At 43.9% G+C, this 24,626-nt stretch overlaps 1 protein-coding gene across 1 annotated transcript in view; it reads right to left on the reverse strand.

Annotated features, from left to right (window-relative positions):
• LOC134402411 (cytochrome P450 2J5-like) overlaps positions 1-24,626 on the reverse strand; it is a 60,908-nt gene that overhangs the window by 25,367 nt on the left and 10,915 nt on the right. The window contains exons 2-4 of the mRNA XM_063131841.1: positions 9,079-9,241; positions 2,810-2,959; positions 1,712-1,872 (exon numbers count right to left, since the gene is read on the reverse strand). Coding sequence (XP_062987911.1) covers positions 1,712-1,872; positions 2,810-2,959; positions 9,079-9,241 — 474 coding nt within the window. The remainder of the gene's footprint in view (positions 1-1,711; positions 1,873-2,809; positions 2,960-9,078; positions 9,242-24,626) is intronic.

Raw genomic sequence — 24,626 nt, forward strand, 5'->3', positions numbered from 1 at the left:
TAGGAAGTGGCCATCTCAACTCCCAGTGTATGGAGGAAGAGACTTCAAACGCAGTGCCAGGACCTCCAGTGACATACAAACTGAGAGTGAAATCACAGTTAGTGAGAGGATTAAGCCATCCTTTCCCATGTGGGGGCTCCCAATAAAAACTGGACCCCACCCCATTTTTAAAAAAAGAAAAGAAAAAGGTGGGGAGATGCAAGATAACCCCCCATGGAGAACGTTTCCATCTCTGCTTCCCCCTGTTTGTGTCTCCTGCCATCTCCCACTCAGCTCCACATGCTCAAAGGAATGGAAGTACGATCTGTGTCCTTCCCCCACCAACTCCCGTTCAAATAAGAACAAGAGCAACACATGTTTTTAGGGAGAGGAATCAACAAGGGAAGAGTCACACAGCCTGTGTCTGTGATGTTGGGAGGAGCCCCACCCTCATGGAGAGCAAGGAGGGGGTAGGGGAACGGGGCAAAGTAGAATGGAAAAGGACACAAACATACACACACACTGATTCGGAAGCAGCCAAAGGACTTTGCTTGAAACTAACCAGACATTTGGGCGAAACTGAACAGCCTTTTCTTGCTTTGAAGAGTGCTCTTATGGACCTATGGAACAATGTGTTCCTTTGCAGTGGAAAATGGTTAAAAACACAAACAGATCTAAAGAGTCTCTCCCCACTTCCTTTCTTTCTTCGCTGTACTGGCTGATTGATTTGCTGCTGCTGCTTTTTGCTTGTTCAACTTGGGGGGTTTAGCTGCTCCTGTTTCACTGCCAGGAGGGAGCGGGGAGTTCATAAGCAGGAGGAGGAAAGGATTTGAATTTGCACAGCCCTCTCCTTCATCAGCAATACCGCCCCTTGAAAACATGATGGATGAAAATACAATTTGAAATTTGAGCGATGTGTTTTCGCATGCCTGGAAAAACCAGACTTTCACCGCAGCAAAATATTCCACTATGGGGGGGGGGGGGGAGGACCACAATCACAGCAGGACATAGTTGACATCATCTGAGTCCTGGTGAGATGAAGCTTACATAACTCCAATGCAGTCCACTGATGCTGCCACGAAGGTGAGATGCTCCCCCCATTTGAACTGGTTTCCCTCCATCCTATCCCAGCTGACCTTCCACAGAATGGGATGCCACAGGCAAACCAGGGATTAGTGGTTCAACATAGCCATAATGAAGGTTGAATCAGTTTAGATCACCCCTCCAATATTACATAAGCTCCCCGTGTGAAAAGGAGGACAGGGCTCTTGTCTGTTTAACTGTTGTATTGAAAGGGGAATTTTAGCAGGTGTCACTTGTAAATATGCAGCACCTGGTGAAATTCTTCTTCCTCACAACAGTTAAAGCTGCAGGAGCCCTGCTCTCTTTTGTATCTGGTCACTCTAGTATAGCTCCTGCAGCCTTAACTTTTGTGATGAAGAGTGAATTCTATGAAGCAGATTACAAACTAGGGGATGCACAGATTCTGTAAAATCCATTATGTCTGTCTTTCACGGATCCTTAAGTGCCTTTCATTCCATCGTCAGTTTCTTCATGGAATCTCCCCCACCCCCGTTTCCAGAATTTGCACCAATTTGCATTAGTGCAAATTCACCCTTGCCAAAAATGCACGACACCCCTCCATGCCATGTGCATTTTGGCAAAATGTTATTTTCAACAGGGATCAAAGAGAGACCTGTCTGAGTCAGTAAGAAAAAAAAAGCCTACTCACAAGATAAGAGATGGAGCCTGGAAATTTCATGGTAAGATAAATGGCTTCAACCAGTTTCTGGAATTTTTCATCTTTAACAGAAAACCGGTGTCCAAATGTCACAGCACAAATCACGTTGGAGACTGCATTGGTGATGGGAAAGCAAGGGTCAAGTGGCTGCCCTGAAAATGGAAACATTGATATTAATCCAACATCTCCTATTAATACTCAGAGTGGGATTTCATGGTGGTACATAGGAGTCAATATTTATTTATTTATTTCATTTCTATACCGCCCAATAGCCGAAGCTCTCTGGGCGGTTCACAATAGGGTTTTTTGGCAAGGTATTTTTGCTAGGGGTGTGCTCCGCTCCGTTATGGATACCCGGATCCAAAGAGGATCCGGATCTCAGAAGCCCAGTTCCGGAGTGGATTGGGGGAGGTCTGGATCGGCTCAAAGCGGTTTGGAACAGTTCGAAGCGATTCAGAATGGTCCGAAGCTCCGGAGACAGGTAAGTGGGGAAAGGGAGCTTACCTGGCTCCCCTGTCCACTGCCACCGCGGTCCATGTGGCGATGGCATCAGAGCCTGGTAAGTGGGGAAGAGGAGAGGGGGGCTTACCTGGGTCCGTCGCAGTCCAGGCGGTGGCTTCAACTGCAGCCCAGACTTCAGTTCGGTAACAGGCCATGGCCTGTTTCCGGCCTGAGGCCTAGGCCACAGTTGAAGCTGCCGCATGGACAGATGATGGACGATGGACCTAGGTAAGGATGGAGGCGGGCTTATTCGGCCCCCATTTTGTCCCCCCTTCCCCACTTACCTGCCTCTGCCATCCACCACGGAGGCAAGTAAGTAGGGAAGGGGAGCAAGATGGGGTCTGAATATCGATCTGGACCTCCGGATCTCACTCTGGATCTGGTTCCAAAGTGGATCGGGGGAGGTCCAGTTTGACCCGAACCAGTTCGGTCCCAATCTGGATCGGGTTCTGAAGTGGTTCGGGTAGGGAGTGCACAGCCCTTATTTTTGCATTACAATTCAAATAACATCAATGAAATTGCATACAGAGCACAAAAAGATTTCTGCACATTGGGACACATTTCAACATCATTTCCTAGCATACATACCCTTTGCACGTGCAAAAGTCTCCACCAGCTGCTGGACCTCCTCTTGTATTTGGTACTCCATGCCTTTATTCCCTAGCCCCAGCTTCCGCAGAGTCACTAGAGCAAACCTTCTCTGCTGCTTCCAGGTGTGGCCGTTTGAAAGTATAATACCTGAAGCCATCAAGAACCAATGAGAAATTGTTACTCACAAAATGCATGTTAAAATCATGAGGTTGCCAGCCTAGAAAAGTCAACATCTGCTGGAGATCATGCCTGTGCGTCCAAAGGCGACTAAATCTTTTAGCACCTAGGAACTGTATTGCTGAGGCAGAATCAATCCAGTACAGTTACTGATACCACTGACAACACTGCCTGCTTCTGCAGCAGAACAACTTGGGTATCCATTCCAAAACTTTGAGACTTGGATCTATGGAACTCCCTGCCACAGTTTTAATAAAGCTCCAAAGTAAATCTCAATGTAAGGAAATCGTGCTATAATTATATTCAACTAATGCTAAAACTCTTTTGCTTATAGAAATTCAGCTTCCCAGTTCCTATGGCGATTGATACTTACAACTAGAGAGACATTTTAAAAATTAAGGGGTTATATGTCACTTTATGAGTAATAGGCTGAGATTGTTTAAAATATGTTTGGTTACTTTTTATAATATGTAAGAGAGTGTTCCCCAGCCTAATTTGTGCTCAGGTTTCTCCCCTAAGGTCCACCCTAGCCAATTCCACTAGGGGTGTGCACGGACCCCCCGATCCGCTTCTCTTCCAGATCCACAATTTGCAGATCGGGCCACTTCGCTCCACCCTGCTCCGCCTGTGGTCCGCTCCGCTCCGCTGCGGAGCTCCGGATCCGGATCAGAGTTCCGCTTTTTCCCCCCATAGGCTTGCATTGAAATCCAAAAAAGTCTACAACTTTTTTTCTGTTAAAGTTAGAAACCTCAAATTTGGCACCATGACACCTTATGCACGTATACACATGCATGTCAAGACTCAAGCCAATCCATGCCTCCCCTGATTTTGGAGGAATTTTTGAAAATCGGACACCCCGTTTTCAGACATGGACTGTTCTCCGACAATTTGACAGATAAAAACTTGGAAGGAGGCACCCTCACAGATGCCATCTAATTCCACAATTATGGCAAGTTTCAAGCAAATCCCATTATCCCCTGATTTTGGGCAGAGCTTTAACCTCTAATGCATCACCTGTAACCCCAATTCACACCCCTTTCGATATCTTCATCAATTTTCATGTTAGAAGCCTCAAACTTGGCACCATGATAGTTCAAGCCAATCCAAGTCTCCCCTGATTTTTGGGGAATTTTTGAAAATCAGACACCCCATTTTCAAACATGGGATTTGCTCTGACATTTTGACAGAATTTTTTTTGAAGTGGACACTCTCACAGATGCCATCTAGATCCACATTCATGCCAAGTTTCAAGCAAATCCCATCATCCCCTGATTTTTGGCGGGGATTTAACCTTTTAACTCACCCCAAATCAAGTCCCATGATAGAACTACATCAATTTTCACCTTAGAAACCTCAAGTTCAGCACCATGATAGCTTATCCATGTATACATACGCATGCCAAGATTCAAGCCAATCCAAGCCTTCCTTGATTTGGGGGGAAATTTTGAAAATCGGACACCTCAGTATCTCAGGGATTTAAAGCTGCAGACAGCTCAATGGGGCCATGTCAAAGGAAATCCCAACACGCCATGAATTGGGGAGTAGATAAACCTATATGAATCTTCTTCCACAATTGAAAAATTGATTTGGAACTTCAAAAAGTCTAAGTGAGTGCAGGAAGGACTTGGCCCCTGAGACAAAGCAAGACACACAAAACCCATCCCTGCGAGGCGGGCACAGAGGAGGAGGACAGGCGGGCAGAGAGGCAGGCAAAGATATGCCATAGATCTATGGGGATGTCAGTCTCGGCAGATACCCCAAAACAACAGCACACAGGCGGAGGCGAGAAGGCAGGCATGGAGCAGACATTTCTGGGGGCACAAGGAAGTGAGCTAAGGATGCCAGTAATGCAAACCATCCCTGTGAGGCAGCAGCAGCACAGGGAGATGCCTTTTCTTTTGCATCCCATAACTAGGAGGCTAGGAGGATAAGAGTAAAGCTTTGTGATCCTTGCTTCAGAGTTGATTGACTGCATTGTGATCACACCCATTATTAAACAACAACAAAATAATAACGTTAATAATAGCAGTACTGTTGAACCACAATGAAAGCCTGCCTGACTTCACTGAAGAGGAAAAGCCAGGAGAGCTTGGGCAATAGGGTGTAAAATGGAATAAATAAATAAATAAATAAATAAATAAATAAATAAAGGAGGGGTGGAATTAAAAGCAGCAGTGCTGCTGAATAAACAACAAGAAGATTTTTTTTAAAAAGGCTATGTCTGTCTTTTACCAGTAAGAGGGAAGTGGACGTGCCCAGGGTACGGGGTAATTAAAAAGCTACCTGTTACTTCAACTCATAACAGGCATTAGCTTCTCCACTGGTTACTCTTTGGTGGGCTCTGATGACCCTCCAAGGAGTGCACTGGGCACGTCCACATGCCCTAGGGGACCTCATCTCCTTGCACCACATCTATTCAGTTGTTCACCAAGGTTAGGGTGGGCAGCAGTGTGTTTCCTATCTGTTATTTATTTGCTTAGTATATGATTCCAGGTTGTGTTTGTGCATTTGGTGTGGATACAATTTTAAAAAACACTGGGAAAAGTCCGTTCAGACTAAGAAAGAGAAGTTTCCCAGTATCCCAAGTTACTAAGACGGTCCCTACCCGCAGGCTTAAAAACATAAAAAGACACAACACACAAGAAAAAAGGATGGGGACGGCAGAGGAAAATAGCACATGGTCTTTCAGGATGTACACCTTGCTCCCTGTGTTGGGTTCTCGCTTTGAGCATTCATATTTGCTCATTCCTCTCCAGACCAGTTTACATGCAATCACTTAAACAGTATCCCGTTTTGCCTATCCCCTCCTCCAACTTTGGGATCATGTCATCATGAATCTGCTCCATTGAAATGGGACAAGCTGTGTTTGGAGTTGGAGGAGATTAGATTAGGATTTAGCATGAGATGTGTGTGTGTGTGTTTGCTTGTTTCTGACTGTTTGCTTAGTTTGCTCTGTGTTTTTCCCTTACTTTGATTTAATATAAACTTTATTTTAAAATTTTGGAGTGTTTGTTTGTTTTTTTGGTTCCCCCCCTTCCCCCTCTTAAAGCCTGACTGTGTTTCATCTTCCTTCTTTCTTCTATATAAAAAAAAATACAAAAAATACCAAAAAAAAATATTCTCTGTTTCTTCTCTCTCTCTCTCTCTCTCTCTCTCTCTGTGTGTGTGTGTGTGTGTGTGTGTTACTTGGACAGTGTGTGTAACTGTGTTATTGTGTGAGTGTGCTGAGTGCACTGCTTGTGAAGTGCAAAACAGCCAGTTCGAGCATTTCAAATTCAAATCCTGTTTGGGCAAAGCACACACACCTGTCCCATTTCCCTAAATACATATTAGTAGTAGTATTAGCATTAGTATTATATTATTATACATATTATTATTAGTATTAGTATTATATTATATTATTATCATCATGAAAAGAGGTAGCAGGCACACGTCTGTGGCTGGGCGTGCTGAAAGCAGTGGTGGTCAAGGGAAGGCTCAGGCTGGCACCAGTAAGCAGGCCGCCTCTCCTGCTGTGAAAATCAAACAGGCAAGTCCGTGGTGGGGCATCAGCCAGGACTGACTCCCCCATACTAGATCTATGGCATATCTCTGCCTGGCTCTCTGCCCGCCTGTCCTCCTCCTCCTCTGTGACCGCCTCACAGGGATGGTTTGCACTTTGCAATGTGTTACTGCTGGCTTAGAAAGAAACAAGCCATCCTTGCATCACTTCCTTGTGCCCCCAGAAATGTCAGCTGCCTGCCTGCCTGCGTGCCTTCCCCCTGGGGTGCTGCTGTAGTGGGGCATCTGACTCCCCCATACTACATCTGCCTGCCTGTCCTCCTCCTCTGTGACCGCCTCGCAGGGATGGTTTGTGTGTGTGTTGCTTTGACTCAGGGGATAAGTCCTTCCTGCTCTCACTTAGACTTTTTGAAGTACCAAATCAATTTTTCAAGAGTGGAAGAAGATTCATATAGGTTTATCTACTCCCCAATTCATGGCATGTTGGGATTTCCTTTGAAATGGTCCTATTGAGCTGTCTGCAGCTTTAAATCCCTGAGATACTGGGGTGTCCGATTTTCAAAAATTCCCCAAAAATCAGGGGAGGCTTGGATTGGCTTCAGTCTTGGCATGCGTGTGAATACGTCCATGAGGTGTCATGGTGCCGAACTTGAGGTTTCTAACATGAAAATTGACATAGTTCTAGCATGGGACTTGATTTGGGGAGAGTTAAAAGGTTTAAGCCCCGCCAAAAATCAGGAGATGATGGAATTTGCTTGAAACTTGCCATGATTGTGGATCTATATGGCATCTGCAAGGGTGCACAGTTCATTTTTTTTATCTGTCAAAATGTCAGAGCAAATCCCATGTTTGAAAATGGGGTGTCCGATTTTCAAAAATTTCCCAAAAATCAGGGGAGGCTTGGATTGGCATGAGTCTTGGCATGCATGTGTACCCATGGATAAGCTATCATGGATCCAAGTTTGAGGTTTCTAACATGAACATTGATGGAGATATCAAAAGGGGTGTGAATTGCGGTTACGGGTAATGCATTTGAGGTTAAAGCCCCGCCAAAAATCAGGGGATGATGGGATTTGCTTGAAACAAGCAAACAAACACACACACAACCCAAGCTAAATCCTAAACTAATCTCCTCCAACTCCAAACACAGCAGCAGCACCTATAAACTAACTCCTCTCTCCACGAACGCCAACCCACAAAGAGACTGAAGGAGAAAGCTCTCAGGGTGGCTCTGCCTTAGTCCCCCCTCCAACGCTGGGATTGGAGGATGCTTCATGAGGTCATCAATTCTCATCAGGATTGGGAGTTGAATGTGCCTGTCATCGCTAAAAAAACCCACAAAAAAAGCCGCTTTTACCCTTTCCCGGGTTTTTTTACACATGTTTTAAAAAAAATTATAGCAAGCGAACCGCACCACACAGAGAGCTGATAGTAGGTTCAAAATGACCCCCAGCCAAGACTCTCTAAGCACAAGAAGTTTCAGAAAGATAGCTTAAAAAATAACACAGTTATCCCCTATTCTTTTCCGCAATGCAATCCTATGGGCGAAATGATCCAAAATGGCGGGCGGAGCGCTGCACGAAAAGAGAAGCGCTTCTCCTATGGCTGCTTCTCTTTGCCATGCTTCTAAGCGTCCACGGTCCGCTTCTACTCTGCCTCTGGGGAAGGCGGAGCAGGCCAATTCGCTTCTGATTCTCCGATTCTAATCAGAGCAGAGCACACCCCTAAATTCCACACAGCCAGAAATCAAGGCTGTACAACAGTCTTCCTCTTCCTGCTTCTTCTGTCTTCTAAGGTGATTCCTTTCCTTGAAATCTCCTCTGGTCAGACCTCTGCATAAATCCTTCTGGTGCTGGGTTATGTTGCCTGCTTGAAGCTCCACCATAATCTCACACCTTCCTGCTCTCCTGAGACACCATCTCTGGCCTGAAGACTTTCTGCCAGCAAGATCCTCTCAAACTGGGACACTTCTTTCTTTTCCCAGTTCTGAGCTCTGCTTCCTTGATCTCTCTTCCAACTAGGGATACATTGAGCCACGTCTGTCTGGTTGTGGTGGGCACCAGCTGAGCCATCCTCAATGCCATCCCATGAGAGCTGAGGAACAACCCAGCAAGTGCCCAGGAAACACGTCCATCCCCTAACCGAACTGCCAACATGCACACAGTTACTTCCATAATCCCCAAGTTGCTTATGTGTGCAGGCACTCTCCTCCCCCCACTGCTGCCGTGGTAGCCAGGTTGGGAGGAGGAGGAGAAGAATGCCCCAGGACCTCGTCAGGAGCCCAAGACATCCCTCCTGCCAAATGGTCCCTCCACCTGCTGACAGTGGCTTTTCCAGGTATAACTTTCAAACCAGCAAGACTTGCCCTTGAGAACTTTCATCACAACTATTTCAGGTCTAATTTGTTGTCTTCTGAGTGAAGGTAATGCTCTATTGTACCGTGTATGTCGCAATCCTCTTAACAGCTGGTAAATACCGTTTAACTGCTATTTCCTGATTTCACCTGCTAACGATATCTCGACTGAAACTTTCATAGGATTTTCTCTAGAAAATAGGAGCAATACAAGTTCTTACGCTTCCCAACTTACCCCTTCCTCTTCCTACAGCTTTTCCGAAATTAGACAGTGGTCGGTCAGAGAATTCTTCTTTATGGTTGATCAGCACTTCTTTCACAGCTTGGAGTCCAGACACAAATATCACAGGCTGATGTCCTAGCCACAAGCAGCAAATATTTCCATATTTCTTCGCTATCTGCCATTTGGGTCAAAATAGAGAACAAAAATGTGGCAATCAAACAAATCAGATTATTTCAAGTTACTACATGAACACCAGCCTTCCTTGCATCCTCACCTCTGCAGCTTCTGGCCATGTGCAGCACCTCTCCTCTCTGCCTTCTCTCTCCCAGTTTTCCTTTAGGAATATAGGAACATTGGAGGCTGCCTTATACTGACTTAGACCATTGATCCATCTAGCCCAGTATTGTTGACACTGACTGGCAGCAATCTCCTGGCTTTCAGGATGGAATCTTTCCTTGCCCAACCTGGAGCAGCCAGGGCCTGAACTTTGGACCTTCTGCACATGAAGCATGAGCTCTGCTGCATTGAGCTATGGCCCCATCCCACTTTCTCTCTCAGATTCCTGCTTCATCCTCCTGGGATATTCCCTCTTCCACCCTTCCATATGTATAACCAACCTATTTTGTTTAGTCTCTCCCCTTGCCTGCCGTGCACCTGCCTAGGATAAGAGCAGAAGAGAGCACCTTTGGATTGCCCCTGCCCCACTATGAAAGCCCCAGTGGCTTCTTCAACGACACCAAAATCTTTAGTACTTTATCATTTTGATAGTTGGAGGAACCTAATGTGGCCGTGCGCAATGTGGGGCCATTCCAATGGAGCATGCCTCCAGAAGAGATTCTTAGGCTGCTTAGGAACTTATCTCAAGCTTCCACCAGCACTATTGGGTCTCCCCCTCTTTTTTGTGGGGCTGCCTGTCACAGCCCAATGCTTTCGTATGGCCGTTTGGAAGGACACCTAATAGTATGGCTGTGTGCAAGAAGGGGCCAGTCTGAAGGTGCTTTCATCCAGCACACAGTCTTAAGATGCTTAGGGTGCAAATTTGAACCTCCATGAGTAGTTTGGGGGATCCCCCTCTTTTCTGTGGGTCTGCCTGTCACAGCCTAATTCTTTCCTATGGCCATTCTGAAGGATACCTAATATTTATTTATTTATTTATTTATTTATTTATTTATTTATTTATTTATCATACTTATACCCCGCTCCTCAGCTAAAAAAGGCTCTCAGAGCGGCTTACACTTAGGAAAAAAGACAGTCCCTGCCCTCAGGCTTACAATCTAATAAATTATGGTTGTGCACAAGAAGGGCGGCAGTTTGGTGCAACATGTTTCAAGCACAGACTCTTAGGATGCTTGGGGTGCTAATTTGAACCCCCTCAAGCATTTTCAGCTTCCTCTGTTTCTTGAGGGGCTTGTGGCATCATTCCCATGTATTCCTATGGCCATTTTGAAATCCAGGCCTCTTGTAAGGAGTGGGTGCTAGAGGGGGGCACATGTAAACATGGAAATAATCTTGGGCAGTTTTTGGCAAACCCCTCTCCACATATCTGGGTCTTTTAAAACTGGTGCCTATAAAGTAGGGATGTGCTCCGCTCCGATTAGGAGCGTAGAAGCAGTAGCGGATTGGCCTGCTCCGCCTTACCCAGAGGCGGAGTAGGAGCGGACCGCGGACCCCCTAGAAGCAAGGCGAAGAGAAGCGCCCATTTTTCGGAGCTCCGAGTTCAGGCGGAGCGCTCCGGTCACCATCTTGAAAACATTTCGCCATAGGATTGCATTGCGGCAAATAATCGCGCATAACTACGTTGTTTTTGAAGCTATCATTCTGAAAATTCTTGTGCACAGAGAGTCGTGGATGGGGGTCATTTTGAGACCACTCTCACCTCTCTGCGTTGTCTGGGTCGCGTGCTATGTTTTTGTGAAAATCGGGTCAACCGCGCAGCTCAAACTGCGTTTTCGGCTTTTCGCCCATAGGATTGCATTGAGGGAAAGAATCAGGGATAACTGGGGGGGGGGGTTTAAGCTATCATTCTGAAAATTCTTGTGCACAGAGAGTCGTGGATGGGGGTCATTTTGAGACCACTCTCAACTTTCTGCATCGTACGGGTCGCGGGCTAGACGTTTTTAAAAAATCGGCGGGAAAAATACCTTTTTCAAAGGGCTGAGGGGCAGAGTCAGCTCCCGGTCATGATGATCCCAAAGTTGGAGGAGGGCATAGGCAAAACAGGTAACTTGGGATTCTGGGAAACTTCTCTTTCTTCATCTGAACGGGCTTTTCCCCGTGTTTTTTAACACAGTAGCCCCACCAAATGCACAAACACAACCTGAAATCATATACTAAGCCAAGAATAAGAGATAGAAACACAGCACTGCTCCCCACCCTAACCTTGGTGAACAACTGAATCGATGTGGTGCAAGGGGATGAGCTCCCCTAGGGCGTCTCATCGTGGACGTGCCCCCACTCTCTCCTGCACTGGAAGGCCATTAGAGCCTTCCAAAGAGAGTAAAACGGTGGAGCAATGCCTATCATGAGTTGAAGTGAATGGTCACTTTTCAGTGGTGGAGCAATGCCTGTTATGAGTCGAAGTGAGCGTTTTACTTCTTCTCAGAGCTGTTGGTGGCTGTCAGTGTCTTGAACTGGCAGCTACTTCCCCCTCCCCTGGGCACGTCCCCCTATTGCTGGTAAAAGACAGATATAGCCTTTTTAAAAAAATTCTTCTTGCTGTTTATTGAGCAACACTGCTGCTTTTAATTCCACCCCTCCTTTGTTTATTGATTGATTGATTCCATTTTATATGCATTACTGGCTTATCCTTGGCTCACTTCCTTATGCCCCCAGAAATGCCAGCTGCATGCCTGCCTGCCTTCCCTCCCTCCTCCCCTGCCCACCTCGCAGGGATGTTGTGTGTGGGGTGCCCGATTTTCAAAAATTCGCCAAAAATCAGGGGATGATGGGATTGCTTTGAAACTTGGCGTGCGTGTGTATATCCCCATGAGGTGTCATGGTGCCAAACATGAGGTTTCTAACTTGAACAAAAAAAAAGTTGTATAATTTTTTAGCTTTCAATGCAAGCCTATGGGGGGGGGGAAACGGAGCTCCAGATCTGGATCCGGAGCTCCGGGCGGAGTGGAGCGGAAGTGGGCGGAGCGGGGCGGGGTGGAGCGGCCCGATCCAGAAAATGGTGGATCTGCAAGTGAAGCGGAGCGGGGGGTCCGTGCACACCCCTACTGTAAAGCATTGTATGAAGCTGTACTCACCTTCTCTTTATTATATTCTGTTTTCTTTTTGTGTTTGGAAATGATCCCTAGAAACACTGTGTTAGGGGGGTCATAAGAATTGTTTCCCGGTTTAATAAAGCCGCTTCAATATTTGACCTATAGTTATTTTGATTATCAGCCATAAATGTCAACAAGTGTCGATGCTATTAAACTTCATAGTACAGTCGTAGTTGTGGGATACTCCACAACTCTGTCATAGGTCTATATCGAAATGTCTTTGACGACCGATGTTTCTTACTTTTGAAGATAATTTTTTCAATCCTGGCTTGCAATTTTTTAAAACATCCAATTGGTATTTCCAAAGGGAGAACATAAAAAAGATATGTAAGTATAGGGAGGATCATCATTCTAACTACTGAGATGCGGCTTGAGAGAGATAAATTTAAACGCTCCCATCTTTTTATATCGACAATATTTTTCTCCCACAGCATCCCATAATTAACCTTATAGAGCTTGTTTATATTTCTAGGTATATGCACACCAAGGTATCTAAAAGAGGAATGTACCAATGGTATTTTTGATTGTTTAGATATACTCAAATGAGTATTGGGAGAGATATTGAAACTAGGGGTGTGCACAGACTCCCTGATCCGCTTCTCTTCCAGATCCACAATTTGCGGATCAGGCCATTTCGCTCCGCCCGGCTCTGCCTATAGTCCGCTCCGCTCCACTGCGGAGCTCCGGATCCGGATCGGAGCTCTGCTTTTCCCCCATAGGCTTGCATTGAAATCCAAAAAAGTATACAACTTTTTTTCTGTTAAAGTTAGAAACCTCAAGTTCAGCACCATGACACCTCATGGATGTATACACATGCATGCCAAGCCTCAAGCCAATACAAGTGTCCCCTGCTTTTTGGGTAATTTTTGAAAGTCGGACACCCCATTTTCAGATATGGACTGTTCTCCGACATTTTGACAGATAATTTTTTTGAAGTGGGCACCCTTACAGATGCCATTGAGATCCACATTCATGCCAAGTTTCAAGCAAATCCCACCATCCCCTGATTTTTGGGGAATTTATGAAAATCGGAAACCCCATTTTCAGACATGGATTGTTCTCTGACATTTTGACAGATAAAAAAATTTGAAGTAGGCACACTCACAGATGCCATCTAGATGCACATTCATGCCAAGTTTCAAGCAAATCCCATCATCCCCTGATTTTTGGCGGGGCTTAAACCTTTTAACTCACCCCAAATAAAGTCCCATGCTAGAACTACATCAATTTTTACGTTAGAAACCTCAAACTCAGCAACATAATAGATCATCCATGGATACAAATGCTTGCCAAGACTCAAGCCAATCCCATCATCCTCTGATGTTTGGGGAATTTATGAAAATCGGACACCCCATTTTCAGACATGGACTGTTCTGCCCACAACCTCCCTAGGAAACTGATTCCATTATTGCACTGCTCTAACAGTCAGGAAGTTTTTCCTGATGTCCAGCTGGAATCTGGCTTCCTTTAACTTGAGCCCGTTATTCCGTGTCCTGCACTCTGGGAGGATCGAGAAGAGATCCTGGCCCTCCTCTGTGTGACAACCTTTCCCAATATTTGAAGAGTGCTATCATGTCTCCCCTCAATCTTCTCTTCTCCAGGCTAAACATGCCCAGTTCTTTCAGTCTCTCTTCATAGGGCTTTGTTTCCAGACCCCTGATCATCCTGGTTGCCCTCCTCTGAACATGCTCCAGCTTGTCTGCATCCTTCTTGAATTGTGGAGCCCAGAACTGGACGCAATACTCTAGATGAGGCCTAACCAGTCCAGGGGGGGTCATAGACCTGCTTTTAGGAGAAGACTGAGGTAAAGTAGGAATTGAGCTCTTCAGCCTTTTCTTTGTCATCTGTTATCAATTTGCCATCCTCATTAAGCAGTTGAACCACCATTTCTTTCCTCTGTCTTTTACTACTCACGTATCTGAAGAAAGCCTTTTTATTGCTTTTAGCATCCCTCGCTAATCTCAGCTCATTCACAGCTTTAGCCTTCCTGACGCCATTTTGGCACTTCTGCGCCACTTGTCTGTACTCTTCTTTGGTAGCTTGACCTTCCTTCCACTTCCTATATGTATCCCTTTTTGTTTTCAGGTCGTCTCTAAGCTTTTTGTGGAGCCACATTGGTATCCTCTGTTGTCTTCTATCTTTTCTCCTTGTTGGAATTATTTGTAACTGTGCCTTTAAAATTTCCTTTTTTAAATACTCCCACCCATCCTGCACTCCTTTTCTCATTAGGCTCATTTGCTATGGGACCTTACTTATCATAGTTCTGAGTTTATTAAAATCAGCTTTCCTAAAATCCAGAGTACATGTATGGCTACACTCAACTTTTGTCTCCTTCATAATCAAGAATTCAAGTATGATGTGGTCACTTTCCCCCAGAGTTCCCGTAACTGCCACTTTATCCACTATGTCATCTCTATTGGTCAATATCAAGTCAAGGATTGCCGATCCTCTAGTTCCTTCTTCCACTTTCTGTAGGAGAAAGTTATCACCCACACATGTCAGGAATTTCTTGGAAGGGCCACTTTTGCCAGTATTGGTCTCCCAACAGATATCAGGGTAATTGAAGTCCCCCATCACTACTACATCACACTTCCTTGAAACACTGGCAATTTGTTTCTCAAAAGTTTCATCCTTGTCTTCTCCTTGATTGGGTGGTTGGTAGTAGACTCCAATTATCATGTTCTTTTTATTCCTTGCCCCATTTATTTTAATCCAGATGCTCTCGATGGGGCTCCCTGTCTGATCCGCCTGTATTTCTGTGCAGGGATAGGTATTTTTAACATATAGTGCAACTCCACCTCCCTTTCTATTTCTTCTGTTCTTTTTGAACAAGTTATATCCTTCAATTGCTATATTCCAGTCATGGGAGTCATCCAACCAAGTTTCAGTTATACCTATCAAGTCGTATTTGCCTTCATGTAATAAGAGTTCAAGTTCATTCTGTTTGTTTCCCATGCTCTGGGCATTAGTATATAGACATCGAAGACCATGTGTTTTATAGTCTGGCTTTGTTCCTACATTGTTGCGGACACTATTTTGGGACACTATTGGAGCTGTTCTCTGTACTGTAGTGCCTTGGCCTTCATCCATTGTTGCCTCGAGGTTTACGTCTCCCACCCCCGTAAGATTCAGTTGAAAGCCCTCCTGATGAAGTTCTTCATGCTGTGGCCGAACACATTCTTTCCAGCCCTTGTGAGGTGCAACCCATCCCTTGCCAGCAGTCCATGTTCCAAGTAGCGTAGCCCGTGGTCTCAGAATCCAAAATTCTCACATCGGCACCACCTTCATAGCCAGTCGTTCATCCGGAGTATTTTTCTTTCCCTTTCTAATCCTCTTCCAAGAACCGGGAGGATGGATGAGAAAACTACCTGGGCCCCAAAGTTCTTCAGTTTCTTTCCCAGAACTTCAAAGTCTGAAATGATTTCTTCGTAGCTCTGCTTGGCGACATCATTTGTTCCCACATGGATGAGAAGAAAGGGGTCACATCTCTAATCTGTGCTCCAGGGAGACAGCACACCTGGCGAGTCCATGGGTCTTCACGACATACTTGGGTGTCAATCCCACGCAGCAGGGAGTTTCCCACAACAACTACTCTTCTCTTCTTCTTGGTTGACCTACCTTCTGCCTCTTGTTCATTGTTGCATGGTGTCTCCTGTACTTCTTCCTCTGCAAACTGTCCTTCAGACCCATCCTCCAGAAACTGAAAGCGGTTGCTTTGCTCTAATGGTTCCACTGGTGCAGATGGTGCTATATAAATAAATAAATAAATAAATAATAATAATAATAATAATAATAATAGTTCTTCTGCTCCTAACTGTCACTCTTTTCCAGAGAGTTTCCTCTTCATTGGCTTTCCTCCCATCAGCATACTCCACTTCTGCTTCAGCTGGCTGTTGCTCTTCAATCTCGTGTGCTTCTTGTTGCTTTTGCAGTTCCACCATTCGGTCTAAGAACTCCTCATCTTCTCTTATTCTTTTGGAGGGTGGACACTCGCCGCTCAAGTCCTCTCACTTTTTCTTCCAAAAGTGACACCAGCTTGCACTTGTTGCAGGTGTACACCATGTTGAGCTCAGGCAGAAACACGAACATTGCATACCCTTTGCAGGTCACCACTTCGAGGGGCTCCTTTCCATCCATATTGTCTATTTCTGCTTTGTTTATTCCTTTCTGTTTAAAGTGAAATTGCCTTTACTTTGTCCTGTCCTCTCTGAAGGTACAAAACTATATAAGTATGTCTTAAGGGAAAATAAGATTTTTTGGTTGGTTTTTTTGGGGGGGTTGTGGGTGGATGGGTTTCTCTTTATGTTTTTCTTTGTTTCCCCCCCTCTTTTTTTCTTAGAGGCCTCCCCCTTGGCCTCCCCTGCTGAACTCCCTCTGTCAAACTCCTGTTTGCTCTTCGTGTTAGCTCTCTCTCTGTTTGCTCTCTCTCTGGGAACTGGCTTACTTTTGTAGCTTCTACTTGATCTGGGCCAGCTGCTCTTCCCTGCTTCTGCTCAGCTCCAAGTCAGGAAACAAACAGGATTTGTTTGCCCAAACAGGATTTGAAATGCTCAATCTGTGGCTGTTTTGCACTTCACAAGCAGTGCACACAGCACACTCACACAATAACACAGTCACACACACAGTCCAAGTAACACACACACACATACACACAAACAGAGAGAGGGAGAGGGAGAGAGAGAGAGAGAGAGAAGAAATAGAGAATATTTTTTTTATTTTTTTTATTTTTTTGTATATAGAAGAAAGAAGGAAAATGAAACACAGTCAGGCTTTAAGAGGGGGAAGGGGGGGAACCAAACAAACAAACACTCCAAAATTTAAAAATAAAGTTTATATTAAATCAAAGTAAGGGAAAAATACAGAGCAAACTAAGCAAAAAGTAAGAAAGAAGCAAACAAAGTCAGACACACTAAATCCTAATCTATCTCCTCCAACAAACACAGCAGCAGCACCTAACTAACTCCTCTCCCCACAAACGACAACCCACAAAGACGCTGAAAGCTGAAAGCTCTCAGGGTGGCTCTGCCTTAGTCCCCCCCTCCAACGCTGGGATTGGAGGATGCTTCATGAGGTGATCAATTCTCATCAGGATTGGGAGTCACTACAAAAAAACAAAACAACCCAGAAAAAACTGCCGTTTTACCCGCTGTCCCAGTTTTTTTACCCAATTTTTCCAAAAAATTATAGCAAGCGAACCGCACCATGCAGAGAGCTGAGAGAAGGCTCAAAATGACCCCCAGCCATGACTCTCTAAGCACAAGAAGTTTCAGAAAGATAGCTTAAAAAACAACACAGTTATCCCCTATTCTTTTCCGCAATGCAATCCTATGGGTGAAATTTTTCAAAATGGCAATCGGAGCGCTCCGTGGAAAGAGAAGCACTCCGACTATGGGCGCTTCTCTTCGCCTTGCTTCTAAGGGTCCGTGGTCTGCTTCAACTCTGCCTCTGGGCAAGGCGGAGCAGGCCAATTCGCTTCTGATTCTCTGATTCTAATCGGAGCGGAGCACACCCCTAATTGAAACATAATAAATCAGATTTATTGTAGTTCACTTTTAGTCCTGCTACTTCTTGAAAAGACTGCAATTCTGCAAGTAAATATGGGATGGCCTGAGATGGATCACTAAGCATTAGAATTGTGTCATCAGCATACATGCTTAATAGATGGTACTGTTCTTTAATTTGTATTCCTATAATATTGGGATGTTGCCGTAGTTTATTCGCTAAGAATTCTATTACTAATGTGAAAAGTAAAGGAGAGAGGGGACCACCTTGCTTTGTTCTAGAATATAGATTATTAGTTCGGGAAAGGGAGTTATTAATTTAAATTTTAGTTGTTGTTGGGGCATAAATTGTGTTTAATATCATTGAAAATTTAGGCCCAAATTTATGATAAAGAGAGGAATTTAATAAAAAGGTCCAATTCACGTTATCGAAAGCTTTATATAGGTCTAAAGCAATGATAGCTAAAGGGGATTTATGTATTTTGCAATAGTTAATAACGCTAAATAATCGTCTGACAGGATCTGCTATGTACCTTTTTGGCATAAAGCCAAACTGCTCTGGGTGGATTATCATTCCAATAATCATGTTTAATAGGGATGTGCTCCGCTCCGATTAGGAGCGTAGAAGCAGTAGCGGATTGGCCTGCTCCGCCTTACCCAGAGGCGGAGTAGGAGCGGACCGCGGACCCCCTAGAAGCAAGGCGAAGAGAAGCGACCATTTTTCGGAGCTCCGAGTTCAGTCGGAGCGCTCCGGTCGCCATCTTGAAAACATTTCGCCATAGGATTGCATTGCGGCAAATAATCGCGCATAACTACATTGTTTTTGAAGCTATCGTTCTGGAAATTCTTGTGCACAGAGAGTCGTGGATGGGGGTCATTTTGAGACCACTCTCACCTCTCTGCGTGCTGTGGTTCACGTGCAATAATTTTTTAAAAATCGGGTCAACCGCGGGGCTCAAACGGTGTTTCGGCTTTTCGCCCATAGGATTGCATTGAGGGAAAGAATCGGGGATAACTGGGGGGGGGGTTAAGCTATCGTTCTGAAAATTCTTGTGCACAGAGAGTCGTGGATGGGGGTCATTTTGAGACCACTCTCAACTTTCTGCGTGCTGTGGTTCACGTGCAATATTTTTTTAAAAATCGGGTCAACCGCGGGGCTCAAACGGCGTTTCGGCTTTTCGCCCATAGGATTGCATTGAGGGAAAGAATCGGGGATAACTGGGGGGGGGTTTAAGCTATCGTTCTGAAAATTCTTGTGCACAGAGAGTCGTGGATGGGGGTCATTTTGAGACCACTCTCAACTTTCTGCATCGTACGGGTCGCGGGCTAGAAGTTTTTTAAAAATCGGCGGGAAAAATACCTTTTTCAAAGGGCTGAGGGGCAGAGTCAGCTCCCGGTCATGATGATCCCAAAGTTGGAGGAGGGCATAGGCAAAACAGGTAACTTGGGATTCTGGGAAACTTCTCTTTCTTCATCTGAACGGGCTTTTCCCCGTGTTTTTTAACACAGTAGCCCCACCAAATGCACAAACACAACCTGAAATCATATACTAAGCCAAGAATAAGAGATAGAAAACACAGCACTGCTCCCCACCCTAACCTTGGTGAACAACTGAATCGATGTGGTGCAAGGGGATGAGCTCCCCTAGGGCATCTCATCGTGGACGTGCCCCCACTCTCTCCTGCACTGGAAGGCCATAGAGCCTTCCAAAGAGAGTAAAACGGTGGAGCAATGCCTATCATGAGTTGAAGTGAATGGTCACTTTTCAGTGGTGGAGCAATGCCTGTTATGAGTTGAAGTGAGCGTTTTACTTCTTCTCAGAGCTGTTGGTGGCTGTCTTGAACTGGCAGCTACTTCCCCCTCCCCCGGGCACGTCCCCCTATTGCTGGTAAAAGACAGATATAGCCTTTTTTTTTTAATTCTTCTTGCTGTTTATTGAGCAACACTGCTGCTTTTAATTCCACCCCTCCTTTGTTTATTGATTGATTTATTCCATTTTATATGCATTACTGGCTTATCCTTGGCTCCCTTCCTTATGCCCCCAGAAATGCCAGCTGCATGCCTGCCTGCCTTCCCTCCCTCCTCCCCTGCCCACCTCGCAGGGATGTTGTGTGTGGGGTGCCCGATTTTCAAAAATTCGCCAAAAATCAGGGGATGATGGGATTGCCTTGAAACTTGGCGTGTGTGTGTATACGCCCATGAGGTGTCATGGTGCCAAACGTGAGGTTTCTAACTTCAACGGAAAAAAAGTTGTTTACTTTTTTAGCTTTCAATGCAACCCTATGGGGGGGCAAAAACGGAGCTCCGGATCCGGATCCGGAGCTCCGAGCGGAGCGGAGCGGAAGTGGGCGGAGCGGGGGCGGGGCGGAGCGACCCGCTCCGAAAAATGGCGGATCTGCAAGTGAAGCGGAGCGGGGGGTCCGTGCACACCCCTAATGTTTAATCTCACTGCCAAAATGGTTGTAAATAGTTTATAGTCAACATTTAGGAGCAAAATAGGGTGATAGGAGTCTGGAAGAAAAGGATCTTTATTTGGTTTCAAAAGAAGAACAATTTTGGACTGTGTCCATGTGGGTTGCAATCCGGACCCATCCAGAATTTCATTGGTTTATTTATATGAGGCAACAACAGGTCTTTGTACGATTTGTAAAATTCAGTTGCATAACCATCAAGTCCAGGAGATTTGTTTGGTTTTGTCTTTTTTAGAGCTAATTCAATTTCTTGTATTGAGATTGGTTGTTCTAGTAATGTTCTGTGTTCCTCTGAAATAGGGGAGATGCCAGCAGTTCTTTGGTATTCCATCATTTTCTCCTTATCTAGCTGTTTATCTCTGTATAAGTATTCATAATATCTGGCTAAAATCTCTTCCATTTCTGCTTCATCAAATGTTCTTTTTCCTGAATCCATACATAGATTTCTAATTATATTTTTGTGCCATCTTCTCTTTACCCTGTTGGCTAGTAATTTAGACCCCTTCCCATCAAATTCATAATATTTTTGTTTCATATGAAGCATGCTAATCATTGTTTTATCTATGTTGAGTACATTCAGTTCTGTTCGGGCTTTCTCCATCTCCCTCCTGATTTTTTGTGAACCTGAAATTCGATAATCTGCAGTTAATTTCTCTATTTCCTGTTCAGGTATTTGTTCTTGCATTCTCTTCTGTTTTCTGATATAACTCATTTCTTTAATACAAATTCCTTGAATCACAGCCTTCATAGCTTCCCATCTAACTTCCTCCTTAATTTCATCTGATGAATTATCAAGAAAATAATTCCGTATCCCTTCTCTGATCTGCTCCCTAGATTTTGGTTTGGTTAGTAGATACGGATGAAATTTCCATTCTGGAAATGATTTGTTTTTAAATTTAAATTTAAATTGTAGTGTTACTGGAGCATGATCCGTCACATTCCATTTGTTAAAAAGGAACTTTAAAAAAGCTTAATGAACCAAAATTCAAGCATGCTCGAAATTTTTAGGATCTGGAAATGTCGTAAAGAACAATTGATTCCAGGAATATCACCCCTGACTCCGATCCATATTCATCCTGAGCTCAAAAACACAGATAGGAAACAAGGAATCAGACCCCTTACGCAGTTTGAAAGGTTGATAGTAAGCTCTACAGATACAGAAAAGGGATTAATCTCCTTGATTTATATTATTTTATCAATATTATTTTAGATACAGGCTTTATGAATAATCTGAAAAAAGTATGGGAAAGAGACTGGAACATTGAAATCAAAGAGGAAGAATGGTCTTCTCTTTGGATGCAATTTCCCTGTAAGTCCACATCAGCCATGTTTCGAGAAACATAAATAAAAATAGCTCAAAAATGGTATCTCACCCCTCTGAGGATTTCATACATGTATAAGAACAGTTCTTCTAAATGTTGGCGGGGATGTTATATGGTGGGGTCTTCCACACATATGTGGTGGGACTGTAAAAAGGTCTCAGTTTTTTGGGACCAAGTCTTTCTGGAAATTTCAAAAATAATAGGAACAACTATAATTAAATCTCCAGAACAGGCACTTTTAAACTTAATTCCATGGACAGCATAAAGACCTATTATAAAAGAAATTGGTGGGATACCTTCTAATAACAGCATGAGTGCTTATAGCCAGATATTGGAAGGATCTACAAGGAATCTCAATAACTAAATGGTATAATAAGGTATGGGAAATAGCACTAATAGAAAAATTAACTCAAAAGCTATGTATAGCAAAAGGACAAAAAATCAGATACATTTGCAACCAAATGGTGGCAGCTGGACAAGCATCTGTCGGGGATGCTTTAAGGTGGATTCCTGCACTGAGCAGGGGGTTGGACTCGATGGCCTTGTAGGCCCCTTCCAACTCTGCTATTCTATGATTCTATGATTCTATGATTCTATTACATATATGAATAAAGATAGTAATACACATCCAGTTCCGAAAGCTTTTAGGAATATTTGGTCTACATAAAACATAATCATTCCTTTTAATGTAATGTCTATGGTTACATTTGTATTTGTAATAGAGGTGTGCTCCGCTCCAATTAGAATCGGAGAATCAGAAGCGAATTGGCCTCCTCCGTCTTGCCCAGAGGCGGAGCTCTTCTCTTTTTGCGGAGCGCTCTGATCGCCATTTTGGAAAATTTCGCCCATAGGATTGCATTGCAGAAAAGAATAGGGGATAACTGTGTTGTTTTTAAAGCTATCTTTCTGAAACTTCTTGTGCTTAGAGAGTCGTGGCTGGGGGTCATTTTGAGCCTACTCTCAGCTCTCTGCATGGTGCGGTTCACTTGCTATAATTTTTGGAAAAATATATGTAAAAAAACTGGGAGAGGTACCTTTTTGAAGTGCTGAGAGGCAGAGTCATGATCACATGATCCCAAAGTTGGAGGAGGGGGATAGGCAAAACGGGATACTAGTAACTTGGGATACTGGGAAACTTCTCTTTCTTAGTCTGAACAGACTTTTCCCAGTGTTTTTTAAAACAGTAGCCCCACCAAATGCACAAACACAACCTGGAATCATTTATTATTATTATTATTATTATTATTATTATTATTATTATTATTATTTATATAGCACCATCAATGTACATGGTGCTGTACAGAGTAAAACAATAAAATAGCAAAACCCTGCCGCATAGGCTTACATTCTAATAAAATCATAATAAAACAATAAGAAGGGGAAGAGAATGAACCAAACAGGCACAGGGGAGAGTAAAACGAACAGTATAAAAGTCAGAACAAAATCAAGTTTTAAAAGCTTTAGAAAAAAGAAAAGTTTTTAGCTGAGCTTTAAAAGCTGCGATTGAACTTGTAGTTCTCAAATACTAAGCAAATAAATAACAGATAGGAAACACAGCACTGCTACCCACCCTAACCTTGGTGAACAACTGAATAGATGTGGTGCAAGGGGATGAGGTCCCCTAGGGCATGTGGATGTGCCCAGTGCACACACTCCTGCTCTTGGAGGGTCATCAGAGCCCTCCAAAGGTTAACCAGTGGAGAAACAAGCTAATGCCTATCATGAGTTGAAGTGTTAGTTTGCTTCTTAAAGACTGGTCCCTAGACAGGGCCAGTCAAATTGGAACAGTTCCCCCTCCCCCTGGGCACGTCCACTTCCCTCTTACTGGTAAAAGACAGATATTGTCTTTTTTAAAAAAAAAATCTTCCTGTTGTTTATTCAGCAACACTGCTACCCCTCCTTTGTTTATTTATTATTTATTTATTCCTTTTTATATTTACACCCCATAGCCCAAGCTCTCCTGGCTTTTCCTCTTCAGTGAAGTCAGGCAGGCTTTCATTGTGGTTCAACTCCTTATTGTTGTTGTTGTTGTTATTATTATTTCTATTAATATTAATTAGTACTGCTATTATTAACGTTACTATTGTTGTTGTTGTTGTTGTTGTTTAGTAATGGCTGTGATCACAGTGCAATCAATCAACTCTGAAGCAAGGATCACAAAGCTTTACTCTTATCCTCCTAGCCTCCTATTATTATTATTTATTATTATTATTATTATTATTATTATTATTATTATTATTATTATTAATATTTATTTATATAGCACTATCAATGTACATGGTGCTGTACAGAGTAAAACAGTAAATCGCAAGACCCTGCCACATAGGCTAACAATCTAATAAAATCATAGTAAAGCAATAAGGAGGGGAAGAGAATGCAAACAAGCACTGGGTAGGGTAAACAGGCACAGGGTAGGGTAAAACTAACAGTGTAAAGTCCAAACAACATCAAGTTTTAAAAGCTTTAGGAAAAATAAAAGTTTTTAGCTGAGCTTTAAAAGCTGCGATTGAACTTGTGGATCTCAGATGTTCTGGAAGAGCGTTCCAGGCGTAAGGGGCAGCAGAGGAAAATGGACGAAGCCGAGCAAGGGAAGTAGAGACCCTTGGGCAGGCGAGAAACATGGCATCAGAGGAGCGAAGAGCACAAGCGGGGCAATAGTGTGAGATGAGAGAGGAGAGATAGGAAGGAGCTAGACCGTGAAAAGCTTTGAAGGTCGACAGGAGAAGTTTATATTGGATTCTGAAGTGAATTGGGAGCCAATGAAGAGATTTCAGAAGTGGAGTAACATGGTCAGAGTGGCGAGCCAGGAAGATGATCTTAGCGGCAGAGTGGTGGACAGAAACCAATGGACTGATGTGAGAAGAAGGAAGGCCAGAGAGAAGAAGGTTGCAGTAGTCCAACCGAGAAATAACCAGTGCATGAACAAGCGTCTTGGCAGAAGAGATAGACAGAAATGATCGAATCCTGGCAATATTATACAGGAAAAAACGACAGGAT

This window comes from Elgaria multicarinata, chromosome 8, assembly GCF_023053635.1.
Source record: "Elgaria multicarinata webbii isolate HBS135686 ecotype San Diego chromosome 8, rElgMul1.1.pri, whole genome shotgun sequence".
NCBI classification, from domain to species: Eukaryota; Metazoa; Chordata; class Lepidosauria; order Squamata; family Anguidae; genus Elgaria; species Elgaria multicarinata.